General features: G+C 43.4%; 1 protein-coding gene across 1 annotated transcript in view; it reads right to left on the bottom strand.

Annotated features, from left to right (window-relative positions):
* exoc6b (exocyst complex component 6B) overlaps positions 1-27,797 on the bottom strand; it is a 128,594-nt gene that overhangs the window by 12,059 nt on the left and 88,738 nt on the right. The window contains exon 20 of the mRNA XM_078276557.1: positions 23,926-23,999. Coding sequence (XP_078132683.1) covers positions 23,926-23,999 — 74 coding nt within the window. The remainder of the gene's footprint in view (positions 1-23,925; positions 24,000-27,797) is intronic.

The raw sequence follows: 27,797 nt of genomic DNA, 5'->3' as shown, positions 1-27,797 counted from the left end.
GGGAACTAATCTGTCAGTTCATTAGATACAGATATATGAGAATGTGTGTGTGTGTGTGTGTGTGTGTGTGTGTGTGTGTGTGTGAGAGAGGGAGGTAAATACAAGGTGCATGCCAGATAAAGATAGATCCTGTATGACCATGTCTGTTTTAGAGGAAGTAACTCTGAAAAGGCGTGTTATCACTCTCACACACACACACACGGGGTGGTATGGTTCATGAAAAAACATCCGAACCGCTCGGTTCGGAGCGTGTGTGCGTCGCACGGTTCGTCAGTCCACTGTTAACGTGCACTAACCACTTACTGCCGTAGTTCCCACTTTATACACCTATGTTAAAACACTTAACGGAAACGACGAGGGGGATGGGCGTGACGAACGCAACACATGGCAGCTGATTGGACGAACGCGTCACGTGGTTCTTGCTGCTCCCGAATTTCAAAACAGACTCAAATGGCGTCTCGTTCTGAACACCATCTCGTATTTTACGAAAATAGTTCACCGAAAAGTGTTTCTGAAAACATTTTAAGGGAGAAATAGGCCATACAGTTGCTGAGTCTGTCTGTTTTTTTGATCGACAGAGGTCAGTTTAAAAGATTTTCGTCAGATTGTGAGAGGCGCCGCGCTGACCGCTCCTCAGGTGGAGTGTGGAGCGCTGCAGGTCACGTCACGTTGGGAATGTCAAGTGGGAGAGATGAGGAAGGCTGCCCGGAGTTGGAGGACGCTCCAGCGTCGTATATAGTCTGGTGTGTGGGAACATTTTGGATTTCATGTTACCTATGATGACAGCGGGAATAAAACAATAGATAGAACTGCCATTGTGTGCATGTATTGTGCAACATGCATTCAATATGCTAATTTTAGCTATATATCATATGCTGAAGTACATTTCTGGAGTGTTAAAAAATAACAAGAACCGTACAGAACCGAAAACCGTGACCCTAAAATCATGATATGAACCGAACCGTGGATTTTGTGAACCATACCACCCCTAACACACACACACACACACACACACACACGGGAGGCAACAAATGCTCCACAAAAAGAGTAGAGGAGAAAAGACGGAAAGAGGATGAAGTGAAGGAGAGGTGGAGGAGAGGAGATGGAAAAAGAGGACAGCAAAAAAGGACGGAGAGGAAAGAAGGTTTAATAGTGAAGGAGGAGAAGAAGAAAGCTGGAAAAGAAAGAAAGTAGTGAGTGAGTGGAGGAGGAGACGAGGGGAGTTTAGAGGTGATGATAGATAAAGGGGAAGAGGAGAAAAGAAGAGGAAATTAAAGACGAGGAAGAAAGGAGAAGAAAAGTTAAGGACGAGAGAAGTAGGGTAGAAGAGGAGAGGGGGGGGTGAAACGCAAGGAGATGAGAGAAGGACAGAAGAAAGAGAGGAAAAGGAAGAGGAGAGGAAAGAGAAGGCAGAAGGAGAGAGACGAGGAAATTAGGAAGAGGCGAGATGAGGAGCAGCGAGAGAAGAGGGAGAGAAGGTGAGAGGAAACAAGGAGAAGAAATAGACAGAAAAGGTAAAGGAGAGGAGAGATAAGGGAAGAAGAAGGGAAGAAAAGGGAGAAGAGAGAAGGACATTAGGAAGAGGACAGGTGATGATGAGGAGAGGTGAAAGAAGACGAGCAAAGAGAGGGAGGGAGTGGAGGAGAAAAGATAACAGAAGAGGGAGAGAAGTAAGAGAGGTGAGGTGATGAGACAAGAGAAGAGAAAAGCAGAGAAGATCGATGAGGAGAAATTAAAGGAAAAAAGAGAGGGCGGGAAAAGAGGAGAAGAGAATGCAAAGAAGAGTGGTGAGGAGTTGAGAGAACAAGAGACGAGAAAGGAACGGAAAGAGGAGAAAAGAACGGAAAGAGGAGAAGCGACTAGATAAGAACAAGTAGAGGAGAGAGCACAGGGAGATTTGGGTGAACTTGAGGTCAGTAGGTAAGTTTGGTTGGAGGAGCGATGGAGGGAGGGAGGGAGGGAGGGAGGGTAAAAGCAGTAGGACAAGAAGTGCAACAAGAAGGGAGGACAGGGGGAGGAGGAGGAGGAGAAGCAGATAAGACTGATGAAAATGGAAAAGTGAAAGAAAAACAGAAAAGGGAGAGCATGGGCCTTCCAAAAAACGAGCCACACACGATCTAGCAGGTCCTCTTGGCGCACGCACACACACACACACCTGACCCCCAATTCACCCTAAACACACACACACACACACACACACACAAACGGAGAGAAAACGGCAGGTCTCTCTCCTCACCTCTCGCTGAACTTCTCCCTCCGTCTCGCTCCCCCTCTCTCACCTCGCCATGACCTCCCCCACGCTATCGCTCCTGTCTCCCACACACACACAAATTGCTTCCTCTTATTCTTCTTCGGTGGGGGGGGACGAGCAGAAAAACAAAGTGACGTGTTACCCTCACATTTCTTGTTTGTTTTCTCTCGTTTCTCCTCAGCTAATGGAGCTCTCCCTCCCTCCCTCCCTCCGTCTCTTCTTCTCCCCCCCGTTCCACCCCTCCCTCCCTTCTCCCTTTTCTCTCTCTCCCTTAACATTCAATCAACCCCTCCTTTCATTCCTTCCCATCTTCCTTCCATTTGGTGTTTTCATCCCTCTTTATTTTACCCTCATTTTATTTGTTCATTTTCTCATCTTCTCCATGTCAACTTCACGCCTTTTCATTTCTCAATCCTTCCTTTCTTCCCCTCGTCGCACTCCCCATACCTCTTGCTCTCCTCTTCTTCTCCTCCTCCTCCTCTATATCGCCCTCCTTTTTTTTGTGCAAATTTCCTCTTTGCATCAACTTTACTCCTTTTTCATCCCTACACCCTTCCTCTTTCATACTCCTCCATTTATCCCTCTTCTCCCTGTCCTACATCTCTTCCTCTCATTTTACCTCCTCTACCTCTATTTTTTTTTCCTTTCTTTCAACTTTTCCCCCCTCCGTTATGACTCTTGCTCTCCTTGTCTTCTCCCCCCCCTCCTCCTTCCCGCCTTCTCTCTCCTCACCCCTTTAAACTTTGCACTCTCCTCATTCTGTCCATCAACTTTACTCCAGTTTCCATCCCTCCATCATCCTTCCCCCCCCTCTAATTTCATACTCCTCCTATTCTCTCTTCTCCCTCTCCATGTCTTCCCTTTTTTTTTACACCTCCTCCTTTCTCCCCCTCTCCTATCCCTTTTTTCATTCTCTCTATTTCAACTTTATTCCTTCTTTCATTTCTCTCCCTTTCCATCTCTTGCTGCACTCCCCCTCCCTCTTGCTCTCCTCTCTTTCTCCTCTTTCTACCCTTCTCTCATCCTCTCCATGTCAACATGACTCCTTCCTCCCCTCTATCTAAACTCCCCTCCCCTTCCTTCTCCTTTCTCCTTTTAAAGTCAACTTTACTCCTGCATCTTTCCATCTCTCCTTTCTTTCCTTCCTCAGCATCTTGCTCTCCTGTCCTCCTCCCTCGCAGTGTTTAGTACTTAGACTTGTTAATGGTTATTCCGGCTGTGGGCAGGATTTATTTGTTTGGGACCGCCGGGGAATTGCCGTGTTCCCATTCCTAATGGACAAACGTTAGGGTCACCCAGAATTCATCATGTTTACACACACACACACACACACACACACACACACACACACACAGTGATTATGTTATGTTTCTGCTATAAAGCAAAGAAATTTGTTACCCAACACTGTAAAACCAGACCATTTATCTTTGCAGGAAAACGGTGGAAAATGTCGTTTCATATTTTAGATTAAGTAACAATTTCAAACTCTCTTCACCTGCATACTTTCACACTTCTTTTGGTTACACTTCACTTGAAGGTATCTACATAAGAGTGACATGACACTGTCATGAACACATGACACTGTCATGACACATGACACATGAACCCTAAGCCAAACTTGTCATGACAAAAACCGAATGACACTTAATGACAGAAGCTTCTCTTGTTTATAATGTTTATGACACGTTCATGACAGTGTCATGTCACTCTTATGTAGATACTTTCAAGTAAAGTGTAACCCTTCTTTTTATGCTCCATCATCATGTCTCCCTCCCTCCATTCACCCACTCTTCTCACATCTGTCTGAGCTGTCCATCTCCTCTTAAATTTGACAGGCTCGGGGTCAAAGGTCAGTAAAAGCAGGGAAAGTGGATTGGATTGTTATCAAGAAAAGCAGCCATTTAGGCAGCCGTGCACCTCTGCGGTCCGTGCTTTCCAAAATCTACCTTCCTTCCTCCATCCATCCATCAATCAATCATCCATCTATCTACTGCACTTTCCAGAGATGACTCCTTACTTTGTCCAGGCATGGTGGCACTACTGCTCATGAAAATCAGAACATTTCTTTATGCCAAACAAAGCTGTTGAAACACAGAACAGCCAAATCCAACGACGGAGCTGACACAAAATATAAAGCTTTCCTGGCAAAGTCAACATGTCTCTCTTTCAAAGTGGGAAAACTAAGTTTCAAAATTGGCAAGCCATGCAGTTAATGTCTTGACCTCAACCTAGGATACTGGTACCATATGAAACTGGATAACCTAGGGAATCCATTGGTACCAACCATGTCATCATCGCTTGTCGGGAAGGGCTAAAGGCTAAATATCGCTCCAAATTTAAAAAAATTTTGGCGAGGGAAAAACTAGTATGGGCATTTTTAAAAAGGGGTCCCTTGACCTTTCATCTCAAGATATCTGAATGAAAATGGGTTCTATGGGTATACACAGGTCCTTCCTTTACAGACATGCCCACTTAATGCCAAATCCCATGCGTGTTTTTTGTATATTATATATATTTTCACCTATTCTAAAAATGCATAACCTAAATATTTGTCAGTCTTGATATTACATGAATTGGGAATGACTGAAAAAAGTGAGACTAGGATATATCATCCTAGGATGTAGGGTAATCCCAGCCTCATGAAGATTTACAACCACAAACTAGAGACTGAGGGCATTCAGAGGATGTACGGCTTTCCTAGATATATTGATAAGGGGGTTTCTGAGCAGTTTCCAGAACAGAAGTTCTCACAATCCAATCGCTGAAAAATGAAATCTCCAAATTTCAAAAGTTTTTGATACCGAAACATGGTATTTCGATGGTGTTCCTTAAGGTCTTGGTGTCTTAATGTGGTATTTTGGAGGGATTTTGGACAAATTCTAGTGGTCAAAAATGGTTATATTCTGCACCAAATCTGTGTAACAAAATGGTATCAAATCCCAAAACTGCTGCAACAACTGAGATAAAAGAGCATGAGAATAACCATTATATTTTTTTAAAGCCCTTATACACTCTAAACTTAAAAAAAAAATGGAATAACAGCATAACCGAAACACAATGTTTATTACAGATTTATGACTAGAAAAACTTGACACAGTGCTGAGCTGCATCTCAAATTATTCTTCAGGTTCCCAGCGTTGAGATGAGGTATACCACTTTTATGTGGCATGTGCGGTTGACCTGCTTTCTAACCCTAAAGATCCCCCATCCTCTTAAAAAAAGACCAGTGGTGGAAGAAGTACTCAGATCCTTTACTTAAGTAAAAGTACCAACACCATTCTGTGGTCCTGCATTGAAAATGTTACTTAAGTAAAAGTATGCAAGAATCATCAGGAAACTGTACTTAAAGTAATAAGTAAAAATCCTCCCAGTTTAGAAAGCGTAAAGGATCCAAACAGTTGTGTCTTTAATGGTCTAATCATTTCAGCTGGACTTGTAGGCTGTTATATTGTTGGTTAGTTTAATTTATAATAAAACATCGTATTTTATAAACTACACGTGTTTTGTGTGTAAAGTAACTAGTAACTAAAGTAAAAAGTATAATAATTCTCTCTGAGATGTAGCGGAGTAGAAGTAGAAAGTGGCATGAAAAGACTCAAGTAAAGTGCAAGTACCTCAACATGTGTACTTAAGTACAGTGCTGGAGTAAATGTACTGTTGCAATGTTACATTCCACCACTGAAAAAAAGACAAAAATGGGTCTACGGCAGGGGAGGGGCGGAGTGGACTCAGTGGAAGAAGTTAAACAGCGCCTATTGCTTCCAGAGCAGACATGCCACCTTCAAGAGGTCACCAAAAAAAACAGAGAAAGTGCTTCCGACCACCGCCACTGAAGAAAAGGTTTGCTTTGACACCTGTCCACCATCAGTCATCTCTCCAATCAGAGTTCAAAGGTCACCACCAGCACACAAAGACCTCAGTGTGACCACGGTCAATCTGCACTATGTTTAAGGTCAGAGAGAGAGAGAGAGAGGGAAAAAAAATTGTTCGGAGGGGGAACATAAGTTGGAGCATGTTGACACCTGTCCATCACACCACACGTCACCTCTGTCCTTCCCAGTTAAGATTTCACTAAAAGCAGAGAAAGCGGTTTGCAAAATGTATACGAAAGAAAACAGCAACACTTGTCTGTCATCTCTCAACTCCTCCCCTCCCTTCCTGATGCTATCTACATCTTTGTTTCTCCTTGCTTGCATCTTTCAGTCTGTGCAAGATATCCAGGGGTTGAAAGGTCACAAAAAAGCTAGTCTATATCAACGACGTTCCACTTCCGGGATTGCTCCGTTGCCGCCGGAAATTCCGCCGGATTTGCTTTTTCGGCCGGATGTCCATCACCTTCCTCTTTCTTTGTGTTGGCAATCTAAACTCTGGTGGATTTCTGAGGACTATGGTTAACTGCTCCTCAGATCTCTGCAGGGTAAATCCAGACAGCTAGCTAGACTATCTGTCCAATCGGAGTTTTCTGTCGCACGACTAAAACAACTTTTGAACCCACGTCGTCCAATTGGTTCTTTTGTCCGACCACCAACCCACAGATGAAAGACAACCCTCCCATTTGCGAAGCTGGAACCAGAGACACTTCTTCTTGATAAATTCCGACTAATTGATTATCAGAATTGACGTCAATCAACATACATTTCAGCACTAATACTTTCGTATAAAAATACTCATCACAAACAACCGATCCCACGTAAGAAAGCCCGGTTAGAAACAAGTGTGGTCCGTCTCATCTGCGATTTTACACTTAACCCCAAACTCAGCCCTTAACCCCTGAAAGCAAGAGGTCAAAGGTGAAAGTCAGAGGTTATCGGGCGGACACGGACCGGCTATGGTGCTCACAATACCTGCCTGAACTTTTACTTTAGCTCCAACAAACAGTTACTTTCTCACACTTAGTGCTTTATCTTCAGGTTCTTTACTGTATTCTAACAACACTGTACGAGTCCCTCCATTAGTTCCCATAGCTACAACCCACAAACTTGTACCCTGCAGCTTGAACAGTATCACTCCATCTTGAACTATGAATGGAATGAAGTAGGCTTGGATGTTATCGCTTCGCAACAGGGAATTCACTTTTCTTTCCCACCGGAGGGCCAAAACATTAAATGAAAACCAAAAGCTTGTATCTTTGTACATCTGCCTGCAGCCTCGTTTCATACGACCGCAGCACGCTGCTGCCAGTAACCACAATACAGCGCAAGCTCCACTGTTATCCCCCTTCAATGTGCATACTGTACTTTATTAATCCACAGTGGGTCCACCGCTCGTCACATGCAGGGTAATAAAAATACAGCGAAGAAAAGTTACAATCATGATACTTTATTACTCCCTGTAGGGAAGTTATCGAGAGGTCAAAGGTTGGCTACAGAACAGCACAGCCTCAGCCTGCTCAATGGCACTTCAGCAGGCTAGATGTCATACAGGAGCGTTCTGGATCTGTTATTTAGACATATAGATAGGTTAAAGGGATCGTTCGGATCTTTGAAGCGGGCAGGAGTACCGACAAAGGAGGTAAACAATGTACTGCTGTGGACGGGGGAAGCAGCTAAACGTATTTTAGACCCTAAAAAAATAGATTATCGGTTTAAGTGTACGCTACATTTAGAATATTTTCAAAATGTTCCTTGCTGACAGGCAGCCCTTTCCGGCAAGGAACTTTCACCTCATGCCTTTCCTGTAACTTCCTGAAGAAGGCTGGACGCCGGAACACATTTAGGTGATGTTTTTAATCTTATTCTAGTTAGAATGTGCCAGATGTAAAGGCATTTTTAAAGATTAGGCATAAAGATTATTTGGTAACACTTTACTTGAAGGTATCTACATAAGAGTGACGTGACACAGTCATGACACATGAACCCTAACCATAACTTGTCATGACAAAAACTGAATGACACTTAATGACAGAAGCGTTATGTCATAAACGTTTATGACTTGTTTATAATGTTTATGACACATTCGTGACAGTGTCATGTCACTCTTATGTAGATACCTTCAAGTAAAGTGTAACCGATTATTTTTTGGGGGGTTTTCCCTTTATTTGATAGTGACAGTAGATAGACGGGAAAGGGGGGGGGGGGGGGAGAGAGAGAGAGAGAGAGAGAGAGAGAGAGAGAGAGGATGACATGCTGCAAAGGGCCACAGATCGGATTCGAACATGGGCCGCTGCAAAGGACTCAGCCTACATGCGGCGCACACTCTGCTGGGTGAGCTAGAGGTCGCCCCTAAAGATGACTTCCTTAGATTTCTTTCTTGATGCTCAGGGAACTGAAGCCGTTATCTCTGCTCTCTTCAAAGCCACCAGACTCCTTTGACAAAAACAGTGATTTTACCTCGCAGAACATGGGAGTTGCTGGTCTACTGCTGCCTTGATTGGTTAGTTTAGTTTGTGTTATTGTGTGACTTGGGCATTTTAAAAAGTTAGTTTGGATTCACCAAAGTCACACAATAACACAGCGCTGTACATGGTCATGGCCATCGGACAATACGTTTGGGTATGGGCATATCTGTAGCAGAAGCATTAAAGTGAGATTGGTGCATCCCTAGTTACTTTTCACCGACACCATAAAGTCTCTGCGCACTGTATAAAAAAAAAAGTCACCGAACACTATTTGAAAAGAGTGAATGAGAACCTGGCTCTAAAACTACGTAGTTACATCCTCTCTGAACTCTTAGCTACCTTACTTGCATAACTAACTTGTTCTCTTTCTTCTGCTTTGTCTCTTCCTTTCTCGCTCTCGTCTCCCCCATCTCTGTCACACATGCTCTTTTGTCTCGCACCTCCTTCCCTTCCCCGTCCTCCCCTCTCTCTCTCTCTCTCTCTCTCTCTTCCTCAGCAGTGACAGAAAAGTTGTGCGTCCCCTTAAAAAAAAGTGACAGGGCTGAAATGGAATGGAGAAAAACAAAACAAAATTGGGAATAGAGTGCCGGTGGTTCAACCAGGGGTCTGTGCTGTCAATTAGACACTACACAGATGGAGAGCGGGCGAGTGAGAGACATAGACGGACAGAGATGGATTGGGAGGGAGAGAGAGAGAGAGAGAGAGAGAAAATTAGAGGAGGTAAATGAGAGGGAAGAGAGAAAACTCAAAAAGAATGATTGGGGAAATATTACAGGACTGCTGGAGGAAAAAAAAGGGAAAGGAGGGAGTGAAGGAGGTCAGGCTGAGGGTAACTAGATGTTACGGAGGAGGAAGAACGAGTGAGTCAGGAACGGGGAGACGATAAACGAGTGCAGGCTGAAGTCAGAGGGGCCTGCTGGGAGCTGCTCTGTGCGCTGATAAAGCAAATAAAGACAGAATACTCCAAAACAAACAGGGCAAGAAAAACAGCTCCGCTCGGAGCTCGATTTAAATCCAAGCACTTTTTAAAAAAGGTCAATTTGGCTTCGGCCACTTTTTTTTAAGTCAATTTGGTTCCAGACACTTTTTAGAGGTTAATTCTGGGCCGGGAGTTCATTTTGGGTTCATCCACTTTTTAGACTTCACTTGGTAAAAGCTTTAACCGCTATGGTCTGATTTTGATTACATTCCTTTGCATAAACAGGCAAATTAGATTAAATCTTTTTTTTGTGTCATTATTTTGGATCAAACAAAAATTTTTTATGTGCATTCAATTACTTTTTAACTTAATTTAGGTCAACGTTTTCTGGACACTTTTTAAATGTCAATAAAGATTCAACCACTGATTTAAGAACTCAAATCCGCCCCTCTAACATTGGCTGAAAAAGACGAGAAATGCACAATCAATGAACAAAAGGACTGTTTTTATCTCCGACAAGGAAGTTAATGTTGTCTGTTCTGTCTGTCAGCAGGATTACGGAAAAACTACTGGCCAGAATTTCATGAAACTTGGTGGAAGGGTGTAGCATGGAGTGGATCCGAATCACAGGGCAGATACACACATCATTTTTCACTTTCGGTAACTTTTGGCAAAGATCTGCGCTATCAAGGGGGTAAGCGAGCATCTGGAAAGCGTACCTCCTATGGGGAGATTCTGATGCTAATAAGCCATCACCTCCCGTTAGCATTCCACTGACTGCCATTCATTTTTGGCGTCACTTTGACAGCTAATAACTTTACATCTGAAGCGTTTAAAGACTCTATTTGTCCGTTGTTTATTTCTAAAGAAACACGACAATGTATAAAAGGCTCCATTACCTTGTATCTCACGTTATAGCCCCCCCCCCCATGGTTAGGGCTAACGATTGTGTCATAACTACCCGACTTTCTGTCGCACAGTAGATAAATTACCGTATAGTCAGGAGAAGATCGCAGGCAATCGGGGGGGACGGGGGGACGGACGTGGAGGCATACAGTCAAGGGAGAAGCCCATAGAGAGTCCATGAAAGCATCGGAACAAAATATTTCAGCAACGTTTTGTTCCTGCTCCTACGCTCATGGACAGCTCCTACTCACGCTCTCCGTCTCTGCTAGATTGGGAATGATTGAGATTTCTCTTGGCACAGCTACCAGAAGACTTCCAACTCTCAGACAGGTTGCTCACGGCACATTTACGTTGTCAAGCTCAGTTTGAGGCTGCACAGCAACGCTCAGCCATCACCGGAAAAGTGCTTCTAATGGCCTTCACTGGTCTCCGTCAAAGTCTACGGCGTCGCTGTGTCCATTTCTTTTACCGTCTATGTGCGCTATGCGAGTGCCCTCCTAGCTTTTTACAATTGCTTAGCTTTAAAGGGCCACAAGCCAAAAAAAGGTTGGTTGAATCTCAGATACGCACACATTAAAGAACCAGCATGTAGGATTTAGTGGCAACTAGCAGTGAGGTCGCAGATGGTAACCAACTGAATACCCCTTCTTTTCCAAGCATGTAGGAGAACCTACAGTGGCCTTCAGGTAACGTAAAAACGCAAAAGGCCCTCTCTACAGTCAGTGTTTGGTTTGTGCGTTCTGGGCTACTGTAAAAACATGGTGTTGCAACACGTAGATGTAGATATGAAGGGCTCATTTGTGCGAAAACGCAACAATTCTTCGTTTTAAGTAATTATAAAGGAATTAAAAATTATGAACTTTATATTCCATTTGTGCCAATAGATCTCTCTAAATACCCAACACCGCTACTGCTCCTTTAAGTAAAAATCCAAATACATCTGTGGCCCCAAACAGCTCTTCAAACAATTATTTATCCACTGCAGGCTAAAAATCTAATTTGCAGCCACAGAAAAATGAGACACTGAAGTTTTTCACAACATTTTCACTTCAGCTTGAAATGAAACACATCTCTCACTCTCTCTCCGTCTCCTCCACAACCCCAAAACAGGAAACAGTTGAAAGGTGAGAGCTGTTTAAGAGTCTCAGCTTTTTTGGTTTGACCATGGAATGACCGCTAAGTCACTCACTCTCACACACACACACACACGCAGGAAGGGGTGTAGATGCAAGTCGTATCGGGGAGACTGACGAGAGGTCAAGACCGATAACAGAACAATGACCTGACCCCGGTCACTGCACGGTCACTGTATGTGTGTGTGCGTGTGTGTGTGTGTGTGTGTGTGTGTGTTTGTTGTGTAAAAGTATGCATGACTGACGGTCGTTATTTCGTATGACAGAAGACGTGATGCATGTCTGAGAGAGGACGATGTGTTTCTGTCTGTTTGATTACATGAAGTCAAAGATATTTATGAATGTGTGTGAGAGATCAATGTGCGAGAGCGACTTTGAACTACCCTGACCCCCACCCCTGCCAATTCCTGACCACTACTTGATCATTGGTCGGAAATAGCGAAACGCCGCTCCCTATCCCGTCCAATCAGGTCGTGTTGCCGTGACCACTGCCTGACCTGCTGTCATGCCGATAAGGCCGGCCACAGACAGGACAGGAAGTTGAGACAGGGGCCGAGAAACAAACACACACACACACACACACACACACACACACACACACACACACAGACCTCTCCCACAAAAGTAATAGCTTGAACTGATAAATCCGCAGATATGGACGCACTCATTTTTTGCAGTGACTTTTTTTTGGTGCTGTTTTATCTTGAGCACAGCAGGATCACTGACCGCTTTATTACACTACACACAGACCCTGCTGTGCATGAGTGTGTGTGTGTGTGTGTGTTTGTGTGTGAAGCAGACAGGTGTGTGTGTGTGTGTGTGTGTGTGTGTATCCGACAAACAGTATTTGTGGAAGAATGTGCATGTGTGATCAGATAAGATGTTTTGGGGGTCGGACGGTGAGTTCTCACCCCTCCCTGGCACCAATACTTATCCCACTGACCTTACACTGCACCCATTTTAAGGTGTGTGTGTGTGTGTGTGTGTGTGTCTGTGTGCGTAAACCCTCGTTTTGTGCTCTGTCTGTTTGACTGAGACATCAGCCTCCGTGACGCCTAGTAATCACACTTTAAGAGGAAGAAGTAGAAATTAGAGGAAGAGGAGAGTTAGATGAGAATATCGGAGAGGCAGAAGGGGGGTGAGGTGGCAGACTAAAGCTTAGATATGAAGTACAATTCATAAAAGAAATATTCTACATCAAGATATAAAAGAACGTCAAGGGCAAGTCAACCTTTTCTTTTCCTCTCTACATGTACTACTACTACTACTACTATTATTCTTATTATTATTACTATTATTATTACTACTACTATTATTATAGCCACTTTAAATGAAGGGAATCAACAGCTCATTTGCATTTTCTCCCCATTTTCTTTTACTTTTGAGGACACACAAATTTGGTGATATATTGGCTTTTTTTTCTCCTTTCTATCTTCATTCTTACTTGATATGCATTTGTGGGCACATACTGTGCTGTTATGAAGTATATGAAACCACTGAAAGACATTGTTTCTACCGTTTTCACCACCATGTGCACACAAAACAGTATTATCCAGTGCGACATTAATCAGAGCACTCCATGATTTGTTACATCACGAAGGAGTTAACTACAACACCGGCGACAGTTTCAAGTTACTATTTTACAATAAAAAAAGTCGCCAAGTAAAGTTTGAACTCTATTAGGTCACACAGGAAACATGAGGAGAGAAATAGGCCGACGGGACACAGTAAGAATCCTTGGCCAGATTTGAACCCGGGACGTCGCCGCGGTTGCATAGTTACATGGTACGTCTCTCAGACTGCTCGGCCACCAGGATGCTTCACGCACCAACATTTCTATGAGTGTGTTTGTGGAGGGCGGACAAAAGTTTTTAGAGCAGTTTTGTGTTTCTACGCCCCGAAAGTTTGTGCGCACGAGTGTCCACGAAAAGCAAACCAAAAAGCGTTTCTGCGAACTGTTTGCATCCGTGTTTATGTGCGTGTCCAACCGTTGTTTGTGTGTGTGTGTCTCTCTCTCTCTCTCTCTCCCGCTCTTCCAATAGATCGGCGGGCGAGCATTTAGATGTCTGTCTGCTGCTCATCCTCCCTTCGCCCTCTTTCTTCTCCGCTCATCCCGCTCTTTCACCCCGCTCTACTTCTCTATTCATCCCCCCTTCTGTGACCGGTCAAACGGATGAAGGGAAGTGTCAGCCTCCCGAGGAGAGAGAGAGAGAGAAAGGGAGGGAGAGACATGGGAGGGAGAGAGAGACCACCCTGTACGTCCATTTCACCCGCCGTATCACTTTCACCTGACTGCACTCTTTCACTCGCTATCCCTCGCTTTTTTTGCTCCGCTCCGTCAACATTTTCACACATTCATGTCTTGTTTTTCTCGCTCTCTGGCCAGAACGCTTTCTCTTTTTTTGGTTTCCATCTCCTCCTGTCATCTTCCTTTCGATCGCGCCCTAGTGTTTCCTAGGAACTTTTCTCCCTCATTTTACGCCGCTCTGTTCAGACTTCGCACTTCGGCCATCGCCGTCATTCCTCCCCTACATGCATCTGCTTTCCGTACACCTCTGCACTCGTCTCTGTCCTCTCTTTCCCATCTGTCTGAGTCTGGCTGCTGACTAGGGTTGGGCATCGTTTTGATTGTAACAATCCTGATTCCAAATTCCGATTATTCCTTTTGCTTCCGTTTGTTATCGATTCCGATTCTTTGAGGGGTGGAGTGTAAATGGGTCACATGATTATTTCACAGATAAGAGTAAAGTTTTGCCTTGTCCAGTGGTGATTTAAAGTTTTATCGGGCTTTTTCAGCGTAAAATAAAGCCAGACTTTAGAGCGCCGCGCACTGTGCTCCACGGCTGCAACACAACAAGCGCCTGGAAGTACGGTGTACGCTCCAAAAACCCAAACTTTGCGCGTGTTAAATTTGGAACAGATGATCGGATTCAAAACCAAACTCTCCAAATGATTCCAATGAGAGAAAAAAAGATTCCATTGGAATCGTAAATTTCTGGTCTAGCGTACGCGCTGGCCTCCGATCAACCCTGACACGCGTACGGACAACTTCATCCCTGTCTTGTCAGCAGTCCTTTTCCTGAACCTGACCTGTGACACAAACACACCCACACGCTGCAGCTGTCCCTCTGTGACCACAGTCCTCAGGAATGCGACGGTAGCAGATTTTTCTGTCTCCCTCCATCTCTCTGACCTCGTCCATCTCTTCTGCTGTCTACCGTCCCTATTTCACTCCTTTTCCCCCCTCAAAACTTTTTTTCTGTATTTCCCCCATGCTTTCTAACTCCCCTATCCCCTCCCTTTACAGCTCCACATCCCTCCACATGTAATTTGTAATTTATTTATTTGAACAGGGACAGTGCACAAAAAAACATTAATAGATGTCTTGTGCCAGGTTGTCGCAAATTGCTAGTTTTCGCCCGTAGTCCCTGGGGCAAGTAGATGGCGCAATAAAAAACAAAGTATTTACAGTATACAATACAGATACATAAAGTAGGGATGCACCGATCAGACTTTTTCAGTCGCGATGCCTGGGCTTTGTGTATCTGGCGATATCCGATACCGTTGTTGAATTAGTAATACACCGTATACCTTCCACCTTATACCTTCCTTCCACCATGTGGAAGAGACTAAAGGCACCAGACTTTCCTAACTAAACATTACTTTCCTAACTACAACAAAATAACAGATGTAATGTATTAAATTCTTATTTATTTGTACACTCAACTCTTCCAGCATGCGACACACGTGCGACAGAGGGGGAAACAAACTGTATCGGCCCGTGGATCTGTTAATTTTTCCGATCCCCGATCCAGCCATTTTGTCAATATCGGGACCGATAGCCGATCTTAATATCGGATTGGTGCACCCCTAACATAAAGTCATACAAATCTACAGACATTATTGTCCCCCTATCCCACCCCATAAACACACAGTAATTTAGCACATCAATTCACTGGTGGGAGCAAGTCTGCTTTGTTAGCAACTAATGCTTTGCTGAGCGTGAGAATGAGTGCAAGTTAGTGCATGAAATGAGCTCTGTAGGAAGAGTATTCCACTGATTTATAGCCACAAAGGAGCGGGTGAACATTTCAGGTCAACTTGGCTGAAGACAAACTCTGGATCAAACCTCGGGGAAATCAATCAACGCTGACAGACTACAAGCTTAGAAGGAGCTGAAATTAAACTCCCATTCATCCTAATTTCAAGACAGAGACTAACTTCTGGCAGGTAGACGGAGGAGAATTACAGCAATATATGGCAAACTTGATATCATCGACTTTAAGTCAACTGCTTAATAAAGAACGCGTAAACAAAGAGTGTATCATTTCTTTTAGTGGGAGTCAACTGAAAGGAAGCGAGGGGCGTTAAGTAGCATATGCACTCAAGTCGGGAACAATGAAGCAACAAACAATCTCTGACAGAATCAAGTGAAGGCTTCCTGTTACGGTGACGGACGACCGTTGCTCTGTACAAGTTGTTTTTCCTACAGTACAAGAATAAGAAAGCTTGTTCTGAAGGAGGAAACGTGGCCTCATGTCTGCACCTTTGGTTGGCTTATTTAGTAAATGCTGCAGTTTTCACACTTCAGAACTCATGAGTGAGGCTTTTCCTAGCCGAGTTAAAAGAACGTTACGGACAATTGCGACTTTGGTTGTAACTATCGTTGCACATATCATCCTGTACCCAATTTGATAACATATTGTAAAATATCACAATTGACACTGAAAAAATTGTCACATTACCGAGGAATAGAGCTGGGCAATATATCGATATTATATCGATATCGTGATATGAGACTAGACATCGTCTTAGATTTTGGATATTGTTATATGGTGTTGCCTTTCCCTGGTTTTAAAGGCTGCATTACAGTAAAGTGATGTCATTTTCTGAACTTACCAGACTGTTGTAACTGTTCTATTATTTGCCTTTACCCACTTAGTCATTATATCCACATTACTGATGATTATCAAAAATCTCATTGTGTAAATATTTTGTGAAATCACCAATAGTCAACCCTACAATATCGTTGCTGTATCGATATCGAGGTATTTGGTCAAAAATCTTGCGATATTTGATTTACTCCATATCGCCCAGCCCTACCGACGAACAGAGTCAAAGATATCCTGTTTGATTTTGTCAGTATCTCTGTATTAACAGAGAAACCTTTATTGTTTCTCAAACTAACTAACTCAAATGCATATTTATGCACTTTTATCAGAATAAGGGAAGGATTTATTGCCAAGTACGTAGCACTTTTGCTGTTTTGGTGCATACATAAACATAGAAACATGAATATGAAATGAACAATAAATACAGAAACAAACATACATATAACCATTTAACATTAAGAAAAAAGAAGCTGTATTGTTGAGTTATGCACTTGTTGCACAATTTAAATGTAGGTAAAGGGTTTTATAATTTATGAGGTGTACTCTATTTTTTTAAATTAAATATATTTGTTAAATAGATACCGGGAGCTTTTCTAGGCTGCAAATGACCTCTTTGCGCACTCATTGACCTCATTAACTATAAAAGTATATATGGACTATATTCTTCCATTGATACTCAAACTTGCTAGTGTTAAAAGTTTTAAGAAAGTTAAATCATATGTATGGAAAAATGGATGTTTCATACATACTTTACGTTTTCCCTAAAATATGACTCCATACCGTCCTCATCTTCCTTCTCTTTTTTCCCCCAACCATCTTTCCTCTGTCCCTTCCCTCTTGCTGCTGCTCGTTAGTCTGGGTTACGAGGAGGTGAGATGGAAGTTTGCTCTCCCACTGGGCCTCATCTCATCCCTTAGCCTGTCTATTTCCTCCACACACACGGGGAGAATCTGCAATCATGTCACTGGATAATCGCTACGCCGGTCAATCCACACACACGAGTCAGGATAAGGGGAGCATGCACACACACAAGTCAGGATAAGAGGAGGGAGCACGCACGTACACACACACACACACACACACACACACACACACACAGGAGTCAGGATAAGGGGAGCAGTTGTCATGCTGTGACATGTTGCTTTTGGAGAGGGAAGCCTTATGAGGTAATAGTTGGGACACACACACAGACGTCAGACAGAGGGCAGGCAGCTCTGAAAGCTAAAGCAAGTGTGTGTGTGTGTGTGTGTGTGTGTGTGTGTGTGTGTGTGTGTGTGTTTTGACCAATGAAATCCAGTTAGTGTAAAACAGGTGAGAGAACAGGAAGATAAGACAAAAAAAGATGACAAAATGGAGAAAATCAAGGAATTACAAGGGAGGAAACCAAGTAAAAGACAAAAAAAGAAAGGATGAAGTAGAAAAAAAGTCAAAGAAATGCAAAGCAGAGAGAAACAAAACATAAGAAACAGAGAAGAAAGTGGGAATCTGAAACAGTTGAGAGGAGAGAAAACTGGGGAGAGGAAGAAATTGAGAAGAGGAGGAAAAGTGTGGAGAGGGAAGAAATATAAATAATGGAAATGAAATGGGGAGAAGAGATGAGAATGGCGACAGAAACAGAAGAACCAAAAGAGTTAAAGTTCAATAAACCCGAGACTTTGAGAAAATAAAAAGACGTAAGAAAGACAAAAGGCGGGTGGAGGGGAGAAGAGATGACATGATGAATGGATGGAATTTGACTGTCTGTGGTCAACCAAAGGAATGAACCCGGCACCAATCAATGACAAAAGACACACACACACACACACACACACACAACTGGGCTGAAGGTGGAAGAATGCATGCCTGGCGTATGAACGAGTAGAGAAGGGGATGAGTGGAACTCTACTGTTGCAAACGTTTTTCTGGGGGAACGCCACACCACAACACACACGTACAGAGACACACACACATACGTACAGAGACACACACACACACAAACACACACGTACGGAGACACACACACACACACACGTACAGAGAGACACACACACACTCTTACAGAGACCGACGAGGGCCAGCCAAAGGTTTAAAGTAACCACAAACTTCTGAATGTTCTAAATATAGGAGGATTGATAGGATCTGTGGAAAAGGGCAGTCTGGGGAGTGCACACACACACACACACACACACACACACAATCAGCCTCCTACGCTCACTAAATTATTTAGCAATTGTGGAGAATGGGAGAAAGCTGCTGACAGCTCAGATAAGCTTGTTACAGTGAATCAGCCTTTTTCTAGACAGTTTGAAATACTTTGACCTAAAAGTGAAAAATCTGGTTCCTGTGCATGCGTGTGTGTGTGTGTGTGTGTGTGTGTGTGTATGTGTGTGTGTGTGTGTGTGTGTGTGTGTTGATGCTTTTTAGTCTGATTGCAGGAGGAAGGTTCAATTGATCCTGGGTCATGTGTGTTATATTTGATACCTCCATGCAGTTAAATCTAGAGAGTCCATGTAGATAATGCTGCATTCATGTGGTGTTGGAATAATCGACCCAACTGGGAAAGTGCATGTGAACGCCCCATCAAGCCGGAAACAGAAATTCGGAAAATAGGCAAAACTATTGGCACACGACTTGCCAAGATGACGTCACGTGTTGCATATGAATTGTTCGCACACACGTTATTGGTATTACGCTATTAGGTTGCTGTCCACGTAGAGTGACATAGATAAGTTAGAAAAGTTATTGATCAGCATCGACCCTGACAACACGTCATGTAAAACAATATTTTAGCAGTGTAAGGGAATGTGACTGGTGCTGCAACAAGTCTGGGACAAAATGAGCTTTTGATAATCAATTGATTGTTTAAGTCTTTGATGAAGAAAAAATGCCACACACTCCCTCAATCCAGTATAGATGAATATATTATACATGTAATATCTTGGGGTTTTTTGAACTGTTGGTTAGACAACCCAAGTCATTTAAAGATGTCATTCTGGCCTCTGAGAAATTGTGATGGACATTTCATAGACTAAACTTTGATGGCTCGTTAATGAATATGTGATATCAATCAAATCAACTTCATTCAAGACACAAGGGTCCATAGAAACAGCACAGATATATATATAAATATAAAACTGTACAAAACATTTAAGAATGGTGCCGGTGAGGCATCATTTATGAGATTGATGATAGTTTAACTGGTAATGAAAATAGTTCTGACTTGGACTCATACTTCAGTCATATTGCCCTAGTGGGATTAATAAAGTTCTTTTGAATTTAAGTAATGTGTCTGCAGCACCGAATATTGAAAACAATTGACACGGATTCTTAATCTTGGCATCGGATTCTTTCATAAGATATTTCTGGTTTCAAAATCAGAATTTTGCTCATTTATATGGCTGCTTTGTGTTGTAATGTATCAGAGATATTTTATTTCTTCAAAAACATGTTTGCATTCCTCAAAGCTCTCGATAAAAGTACTGATATGGGCATCTGTGTCAAAACTCAGGTAATTTCAGAATTTTCGATACGGTACTAAACCTTAATGGTATTACAGTATGTAACAATGAGGCTGAAAAACCTTTAAAAGAAAAAAAAAAAACATAATTCTCAATTCCATATTTTGCACATGCTGCGTTTTTCAAAACTGCTCAGAGACAAAACTATGCGATCATCTCACTCAGTGTGCTCTGTGTGTGTCCATCTAAATATCTAAGTGTGTGTGTGTGTGTGTCTGTGTGTGTGTCTGTGTGTGTCCTGGGGGAACTCCCGTCTCGGCTCTGTCCCAGGACCCGGGAACCTTCCAGAACACCGGGACCCGACCACAGAACAAACGGCCCCGTCAGCGTGATTTATCGGCCATTCACCATCAGGTCAAAAAAAAAAAAAAAAACACACACACACACACACACACACACACACACACAAAGACACACAAACACACACGTATGAAAGCATGTCGACGCACACAAGAAAAAGTTACCTGAAAGAACGTGGGCACAAAAAGATGCGCTTAGGCAGATGTGCGCACAGAAATGACGCATGAAAGCGCGTATGGAGGTGGGAGGAATGTGCTCCTTTTGATATGATAAGAATGGTTACAAAAAACAATGGCCCGAAAGAGAAAGAAATAAAAGAGCGGAGGACTTGAATAACTCCAAAAGGAGCGATGAAGAGTCAACGGATTCTGATCAGCAAAAGAAAGCCGAAAGGGGAGGGAAAGGAAAAGGGGAAGGGGAATAGAAGGAGAGGATGGAGCCGAAGAAGAGGAGGATGGAGCAGGCAGTGGGAGCAAAGGAGGGAAAATGGTGGTGGTGGTGGTGGGGGGTTTGAAGTAAACATCGATGCTGGATGAATGCAATTTTTTTCTTTTCTCCTTCTCCCCATCTTTCCCCCTTCCTTCTCCTCCTCCGAGCGAGAGAACAAGAGGCACTACATCATCCCGACAGGCGGAGAAAGAGAAGAGAGGGAGAGAGAAAGAGGGATTGTGACGGAGGGATAAAGGGCTATCCGTCTCTGTCTGTCACCTCATTCATCGTCCCCTGCTCCGTCCTGCCGGCCCATCCGTCATCCGCTGTCACACACACGGAAAAATACACACTTTCCACCCACTTTCACACACTCGACAACAACTACGACAAACACGCACCCACCCACCCACCCACACACACACACCCACACCAAAGACGGGCAGGCAGACACACAAACTTTGACTCACTCTCCGCCCTGTTTCACACATTCACTGTAATGACACACAAACGGACACACACTCTACGCTCAGTTTCACACATTCAACGACGATGACGGACACACTAACACACACACACACACACACACACACACCCCCAACAGAAAAACATTCTGCGACAGCAAACAAGTTTCGCTCACACGCGCTTTCATGCACGTACGCGCTTCCCTGCCAAACACTTTTTTCGTAAAGTCAAAATACGGCACACTAAAAGCACGCACACACACACACACACACTCCGCCCAACATCCTGTATTCTCCAGAACACAGCAGAGACGTCCAGTTCTGTCCCTCCTCTGACTGGTTCTGGTCTGTTTTTTTTCCCAGGACCCCGAAACAAGACGCTCCAGCACACAGCCGGGCCACTTCCTGCACTAAGCTGTTTCTCAATATCAGGTCTGAGGACCCGGGGACGGCCACTGGGGAAACTGGTAAAGTGGTCCTCTGCTGGTGTCGAGGTTTACAGCACATTTTCACCTGATGGAGGACAATCTGACAAGTGTTTTACATCGGGCTGCCCTCCACCAAGGAAAATCTTAGTCACATAACACTGGTGATTTTGTCCTTTTATCAATCAGTTGATGTCATTGACAGAACTGCAAAACTGAGTTCCTCCACAAAGGACCGTGCAAAAGCAAAACTTCGCAAGAGATGTGCTCTTAAGTTGCTTGGAAATAAGTCATTCAGCATGAAAAAGCTTTAAAAAAAAAAAAATCACTAATTGAATAAAGAAATATTAGTCGCCCAAGCAAACGACCGATTATAGTTGACTAATCGACTAGGAGGGGGCAGCGCTAGTTTCACAAGACACCAAATATAAAAATGGTCATTCTTAAGTCGTAAAAGCCAACATCAAAGCGTTTGAATTAATCACGAGTCCCCATAGATCGTGGACTAGAGGAAAAGAAATGTCTCTAGAGCAGGGGTCTTCAACGGTTTTTAGGCCAAGGACCCCTTAGCTGAAAGAGAGACGGAGCAGGGACCCCTTACTGTATAAGTTTAAGTTGCATATTAACCCTTGTGTTGTCTTCCCTTTGACCATGAACTAGTTGTCCATCCAGGTCAACAGTGGAATTGAATTTTTGGTGCTTTCTTCAGCATTTTAGGCTCTTTCTTTATGCTTTTGTCACTTTTTTCAACGTTTCGTTTTGAATGCATGGTCAATAAACCTGATTTATATGACATTATACCTAATTTTTGAGTTACAAAGGCAGAAATTATGAATCATTTTGACTAATAGTTAAGATCAAAGGATGTTGAGTGAATCACAGACTGGTTTACGTCAAAGTTTAGTCACGATACGGTTTTAAAACCGTTTAAACGTGTTTTTCAAATGTTATAAAAAAATGAATAAAACACCCAAAATTCAATGAAAGTAATCATTCATTTTACCTGCAAAGTACATCCATGCATCCATGTTATATTTGGGCATTTTGGTTCAAAGAAACCCATATTTCTGATATAAAAAAACTTTGAAAATGAGTCAAATTTGACCCGATGACAACAAGGGTTAAACTGGACTTACAATAACATGAAGGGTGGCCTAAACCCTTTACACATTCCTTCTTTTTTTTTTATTAAAATTTTTTATTTTTTTTATAAATGGTGCATACAATACCAAGCGGTTTTTAAAATAAAAATTGTTGCCATATTCATATACATCATGTTTTAATGTTAAAATTTGGCACAGTGAATCCTTAGGCTTAACTGTATCTGTGGATGGCTTACCTTATGGCTATCTCAGCTGTAGGCCAGTACACCTATCATAAATGTTGTGTACATTGGACTCATGTTAATGTATATTTTCAGACGTATTTTTGGAATCCATCGAACATTAATTTGCCCCCCCCCCCGCCCCCAGCAGCAGCTCTAAGGACCCCCTGTTGAAGATCTCTGCTCTAGACGTGGCTGCTAATAGAGCACAAAGGTCACAGCAGTGTTTCCCATCAATTACCTAGACTGGTGGTGGCCCATCAGAGTCTAATCTGTACTGCCACAGTTTCATAATGAACCAAATACACTTTTATACTTAACATAAAAAGGATGTCGAACATTTGCGCCATTGCTTCGGCAAAGCATCCGTCACTCGGATGTGGGAGGTCAGCTGTAGTAAATTGTTGAAAATTGTTGAAGAAGCTTCTTCATCCGAAACACAGGAACTCTTTTGTGTGCAGCTTATATGGTTCTTTACCTTCTACGTTTATCTAGTCATTTCTTGTTTCCATCTTCTCTTTTGTAAACTTTCTCTGTAACTGTGGAGGTAGGCGGCCGTATGATTTCTTGAGGAACATTTTTTTTTTTTGCAATCAGTTTGGTGCATGTTTGTAATCTAACAGTTGACAGTGGCCAAACAACTGAAGAATTTGACAAGAGAAAGGACGACAGCAGAGATTGGTGGATGGGGCAAAATAGAGAAAACGGAGCAATGATGTGAGAATGTTGGGGATGGACAGAGAACCGTAAGAGAAAGAGGGATGGAAGTGAACAAACAAACACGAGAAGGACATGAGATGGAGGGGGATTGTGGTAGAATAAAAAAAGTAGAGGGCAAACAACAAAAACAAAACAAAAATCCGAAAACCAAATGAAGGAGGAAGACGAGGAGGAGGAGGACTGGGGGAGGGAGGTGTGAGGGAGGATGGGAGGAAGGATGAAAAGGACGGGGGGGGGGAGGGAGGGGTAGAAAAAAAGATAGTGGAGAGAGAAGAACAGAGAAAGAGAAAACGAAGGAGAGAGGACCACGGGGGAGACAAAGACCTACTTGTCTCAAGTCACTGAAGGCCAGAAGCAACGTGTCACCCTGGAAGCCTGCGACCGGGCCGGCTCTGGCAAAACCTGTGGGAAAATACAAACCCGCCCCCCCCCAGTCCACCCCCGGAGAGAGGGAAGAGAGGAGGAGGAGGAAAAAAAAAAAAAAGAGAGGGTGAAAAACGGAATAATAAAAGACCTGGTCGGATTCGCTATGCATCGGGATAGATTGGCAGACAAATGACAGCCAGGGGGAGAGCAAGGGGGGGGGGAGAGCAGGGTGTTAGAGTCATGTCGCTGGGTCTTGTTGAAAAAGAGAAAGAGTGTGTGTGCGTGCTTGCGGGTGTGAAAGGTTTTGTAGCGTGTTTAAATGCAGGTTGTGTGGACGACAGAGATTTTCTAGCATTTGTCTTGCTGAATGTGTGAGTGATGGTGTGAGACTGGTGTGTGTGTGTGTGTGTGTGTGTGTGTGTGTGTGTGTGTGTGTGTGTGTTTATTTGTTGTTTGTACAGGGCTTCGCCTGCACGTTTGAGAACAGTTGAGGACTGTTGGATTTTGAACCCAGGGTGACACCTCTGTGTGTGTGTCTGTGTGTGTGTGTGTGTGTGTGTGTGTGTGTGTGTGTGTGTGTCGGGGTCGTACGGAGTGTGAGCTGGGGTCTTGGCGTCAGTTGGCCCCCGTAAACAAGCCGACTGGTATTCCGAGCGAGGGAACGAGAGAAAAGAGGAGTGCAAGCCTGTAGCTAATCTCTTTCACCTCGGGACACACACACACACACACACACACACACACACACAGAAACACAAGGCCATACACACCACAGCAGTGATTACACGCCTGCCATCTTCAGTGACCCCAATGACACACACACACACACACACACACACACACACACACACACACACACACGTCGTGCTCATGAACTGTGAAGCAATCGGCTAAACTAACCTTTCCTCTCATTCTCCAACCACAGCTCCATATTTTACCTGCTGACTTTTACCTTCCACTTCACTCTTTTCCCCTCTACCTTTACAAAAATGACCCATATTACCATTTCTGGTCTGTCACAGGTTCGGTCAAGTTTCGGCTAAAACAAACAACAACTTGGATAACGTAAGAGAAAGACTGCGGTTGATGGTAAAGAAAAAACCAAAGCTGACTGTTGATAGGAAAGGGGATGCTGACAGCGGCCTCTAGTCCAACCATCCACCTCTAAGGGCTCCTGCACACTGGCTGCGTGGCGTGAGCGTGGCGTTTCTGTTGCATGGCGTTTTCTATGTCTTTGCACACCAGAAACGTGTCTGACGCGGCGCTGCTGATGCTGCTGCTGCTGCTAGCCTTGTCCGTACACATGTATGATTCCCATTGATAAAATGAAATACCATGTTAAACATAAATATAGACTGATTTGATTACAGCGAAGACAACGTCGGCAGTATTGACGGCCAAATAGGCTACAGAATATTTCGTTCTGTATTGACAGGTGCTATATTTGAAAAAACGATAATTATTTATTATTATCACTTTAAATTACATTTATATCTGCATTTATGTCAAAACCTAGAGACTTTCAAACATCAAAATGTCATTTATTAAATGTATTTGTGTCAAAATGACATATAAACGTCTTTTCCTATTCTATTTTGCCTGGAAAGGCTTCCAACACGCTTGCGTGTCGCGTGAAAAATAGGCGTCGGTCCTATTTCTAGCATGCATGCGTTTTCGAGCCGCGCCTGAGACGTGTGTGTGTCACGCAGGCAGTGTGCATGCTCTAACCTGTTAACATGGGAGCCGAAATAAAAACGGACACGCCACGCAGCCAGTGTGGAGGAGGCCTAACTCCTCCCTAAAGGCCCGGACACACCGAGCCGATAATCGGCCGTTGGACAGTCTGGCGAGGTCGGTGACTCAAGTCTGTTCGGTGTGTTCCGTGCCGTCGTCCGTCTGAGGGGCCGTCGTCCTTCATTTTGGCCGATTTGACGTGTATAATCGGCGGGGCGGGCACTGCCGGCAGTCGGACTCAAATGACCCATCTGATTGGTAGAGTGCTAAACCGGAAACGGGGAGCTGAATGAGCGTGACTAGAGTCTCTCAAAATCTGACGAAAATCTTTTAAACTGACCTTTGTCGATCTGAAATGAAGACAGATTCAGCAACTGCACGGCCTATTTCTCGCTTAAAATGTTTTCATGACAGTCTGTCTTTGAATTTCCAGAGAAACCAGACCCACGTGACGCGTTCGTCCAATCAGCTGCCGGTTTTCATTTTTGGGCGACAATACAGATTAGCGGCGCCTGCTGCTATGGAGACGTATTACGTCTCGTCGCTTTGGTGTGTTCCGAGGCACTTTTTGACCAATTTGGGGAGACTGATCAGCCCGACTGCCTTTTCTGACGACGTTTGGCCGTCTGGTCTGTGTGTCCTTACCTTAAGAGGTTTTGCACCACTAATAACAACATCATGCTACGTTCACTTTTGCTTCTCAAGAGTTAACAGACATAGGTCGAAGGCCACAGGTGGTCAGGAAAACATGAACATAGTTCATTTGAAGTTGTTGTTTTTTTTTCCTTCTTTCTTTACCATATCGTTATTTTCCATACCACCTCAATGTGTTGTGCCCCTTGCTCCCATCTGTTTCACGCCAACCTTTCTCCTTTACCGCTCTGATCTTTGCGTCGTTTTCTATTTGTTTCCATTTTTTATTCTATATAACTCAACAGTTGTTTATTCAGCATTGCCTTTGACTGCCACCCTTCCTTTATTTTTTTTACCTTATTGTTCTAATGCCTTCCTATGTTTTATTTCTCTCTTTCACATGTTCTTCATATGTTAAGATTTTCTCAATGTGACTCATTTCCTCATTTTCCGGCCTCATTCTTTTGCTCATTTTCTGGTTTCCCAAACAATTTTTGTCTCCTGCTTCCATCCCTTTTTGTCCACTTTGTCCCTACGTTATCTCATTTTATTGCTCCATTTTTTTGTTGTCCTACCTTTTTTTGGTTTCGTCATTTATTGTTTTCCTTACTACAGTGCCCACACTTGCTACTAGTGAGAACATTTCACGTAGGACGTGACATTTTCATGATCTTCGTCCTTGTTACCTCGTCTCTTCATCTCCCCCCCACCCCCATCATCTTCTCTTGCTTCTCTATACATCTACACTCATCACGTTACCTCCCTCTTCCTCGCGCTCACTTGTATGAGTTTCTCCTCCTTTCCTCCTCCACCCTCTTCCTCTCCATCTTTTTCCACTTATTCCCCCCAGCGATTGGATTCATTTCGTCTGTGCCTCCCTTTTCTTTTCATCTGTCACAATCCTGGAATTCCTCCTTTCATTCAATCTCTAATTCCTCTTTCTTGTGCGCCCCCCCCTTTCACTTCCTGCTCCTTTCAAACTTCAACCAATAATTTCTCTTTAATCCCTCTTCTCATCCATGTGTTTCCCCCTCTTCTCGTCCCTTTCTTTCTTCTGTACTCGTCCTGTGCTTTTCTTTTCTTTTTTATTTCACACCTCTTTCATTTAATCCCATTTTCTCTGCCCTCTTGTCCCTCAACCTCTTTCATCCCATTCTGCTCTCACCTTCTACATTATCCTCTTTTTTTTTCCATTTAATCCCTTCTCAGTTCACTCTTTCTTCAACACTCGCCAATTGTGTGCTTTTCATAACTTCCTTCCTTCATTCATTTTCCATGTCCCCCGTTCTTTTGTTCATTCCTTCCTTCATACTTTGCTCTGTCCATCCATTTTTCATTCTTTCTTATATCACTCTGTGGCTATTTACCCTCTTCTTCTGTCAAATATTCCCACTTCGCGTCACTTTCTCGCCGTTCCTCCTATCTTCCATTTTTCATTTCACCCCCTTTTTTTGTCCCCTTTAGACATTT

Source organism: Sander vitreus, chromosome 19, assembly GCF_031162955.1.
Source record: "Sander vitreus isolate 19-12246 chromosome 19, sanVit1, whole genome shotgun sequence".
NCBI lineage: Eukaryota > Metazoa > Chordata > Actinopteri > Perciformes > Percidae > Sander > Sander vitreus.
The sequence above is the reverse complement of the archived record's forward strand: the minus strand, read 5'-3'. Positions and strand labels throughout refer to the sequence as shown.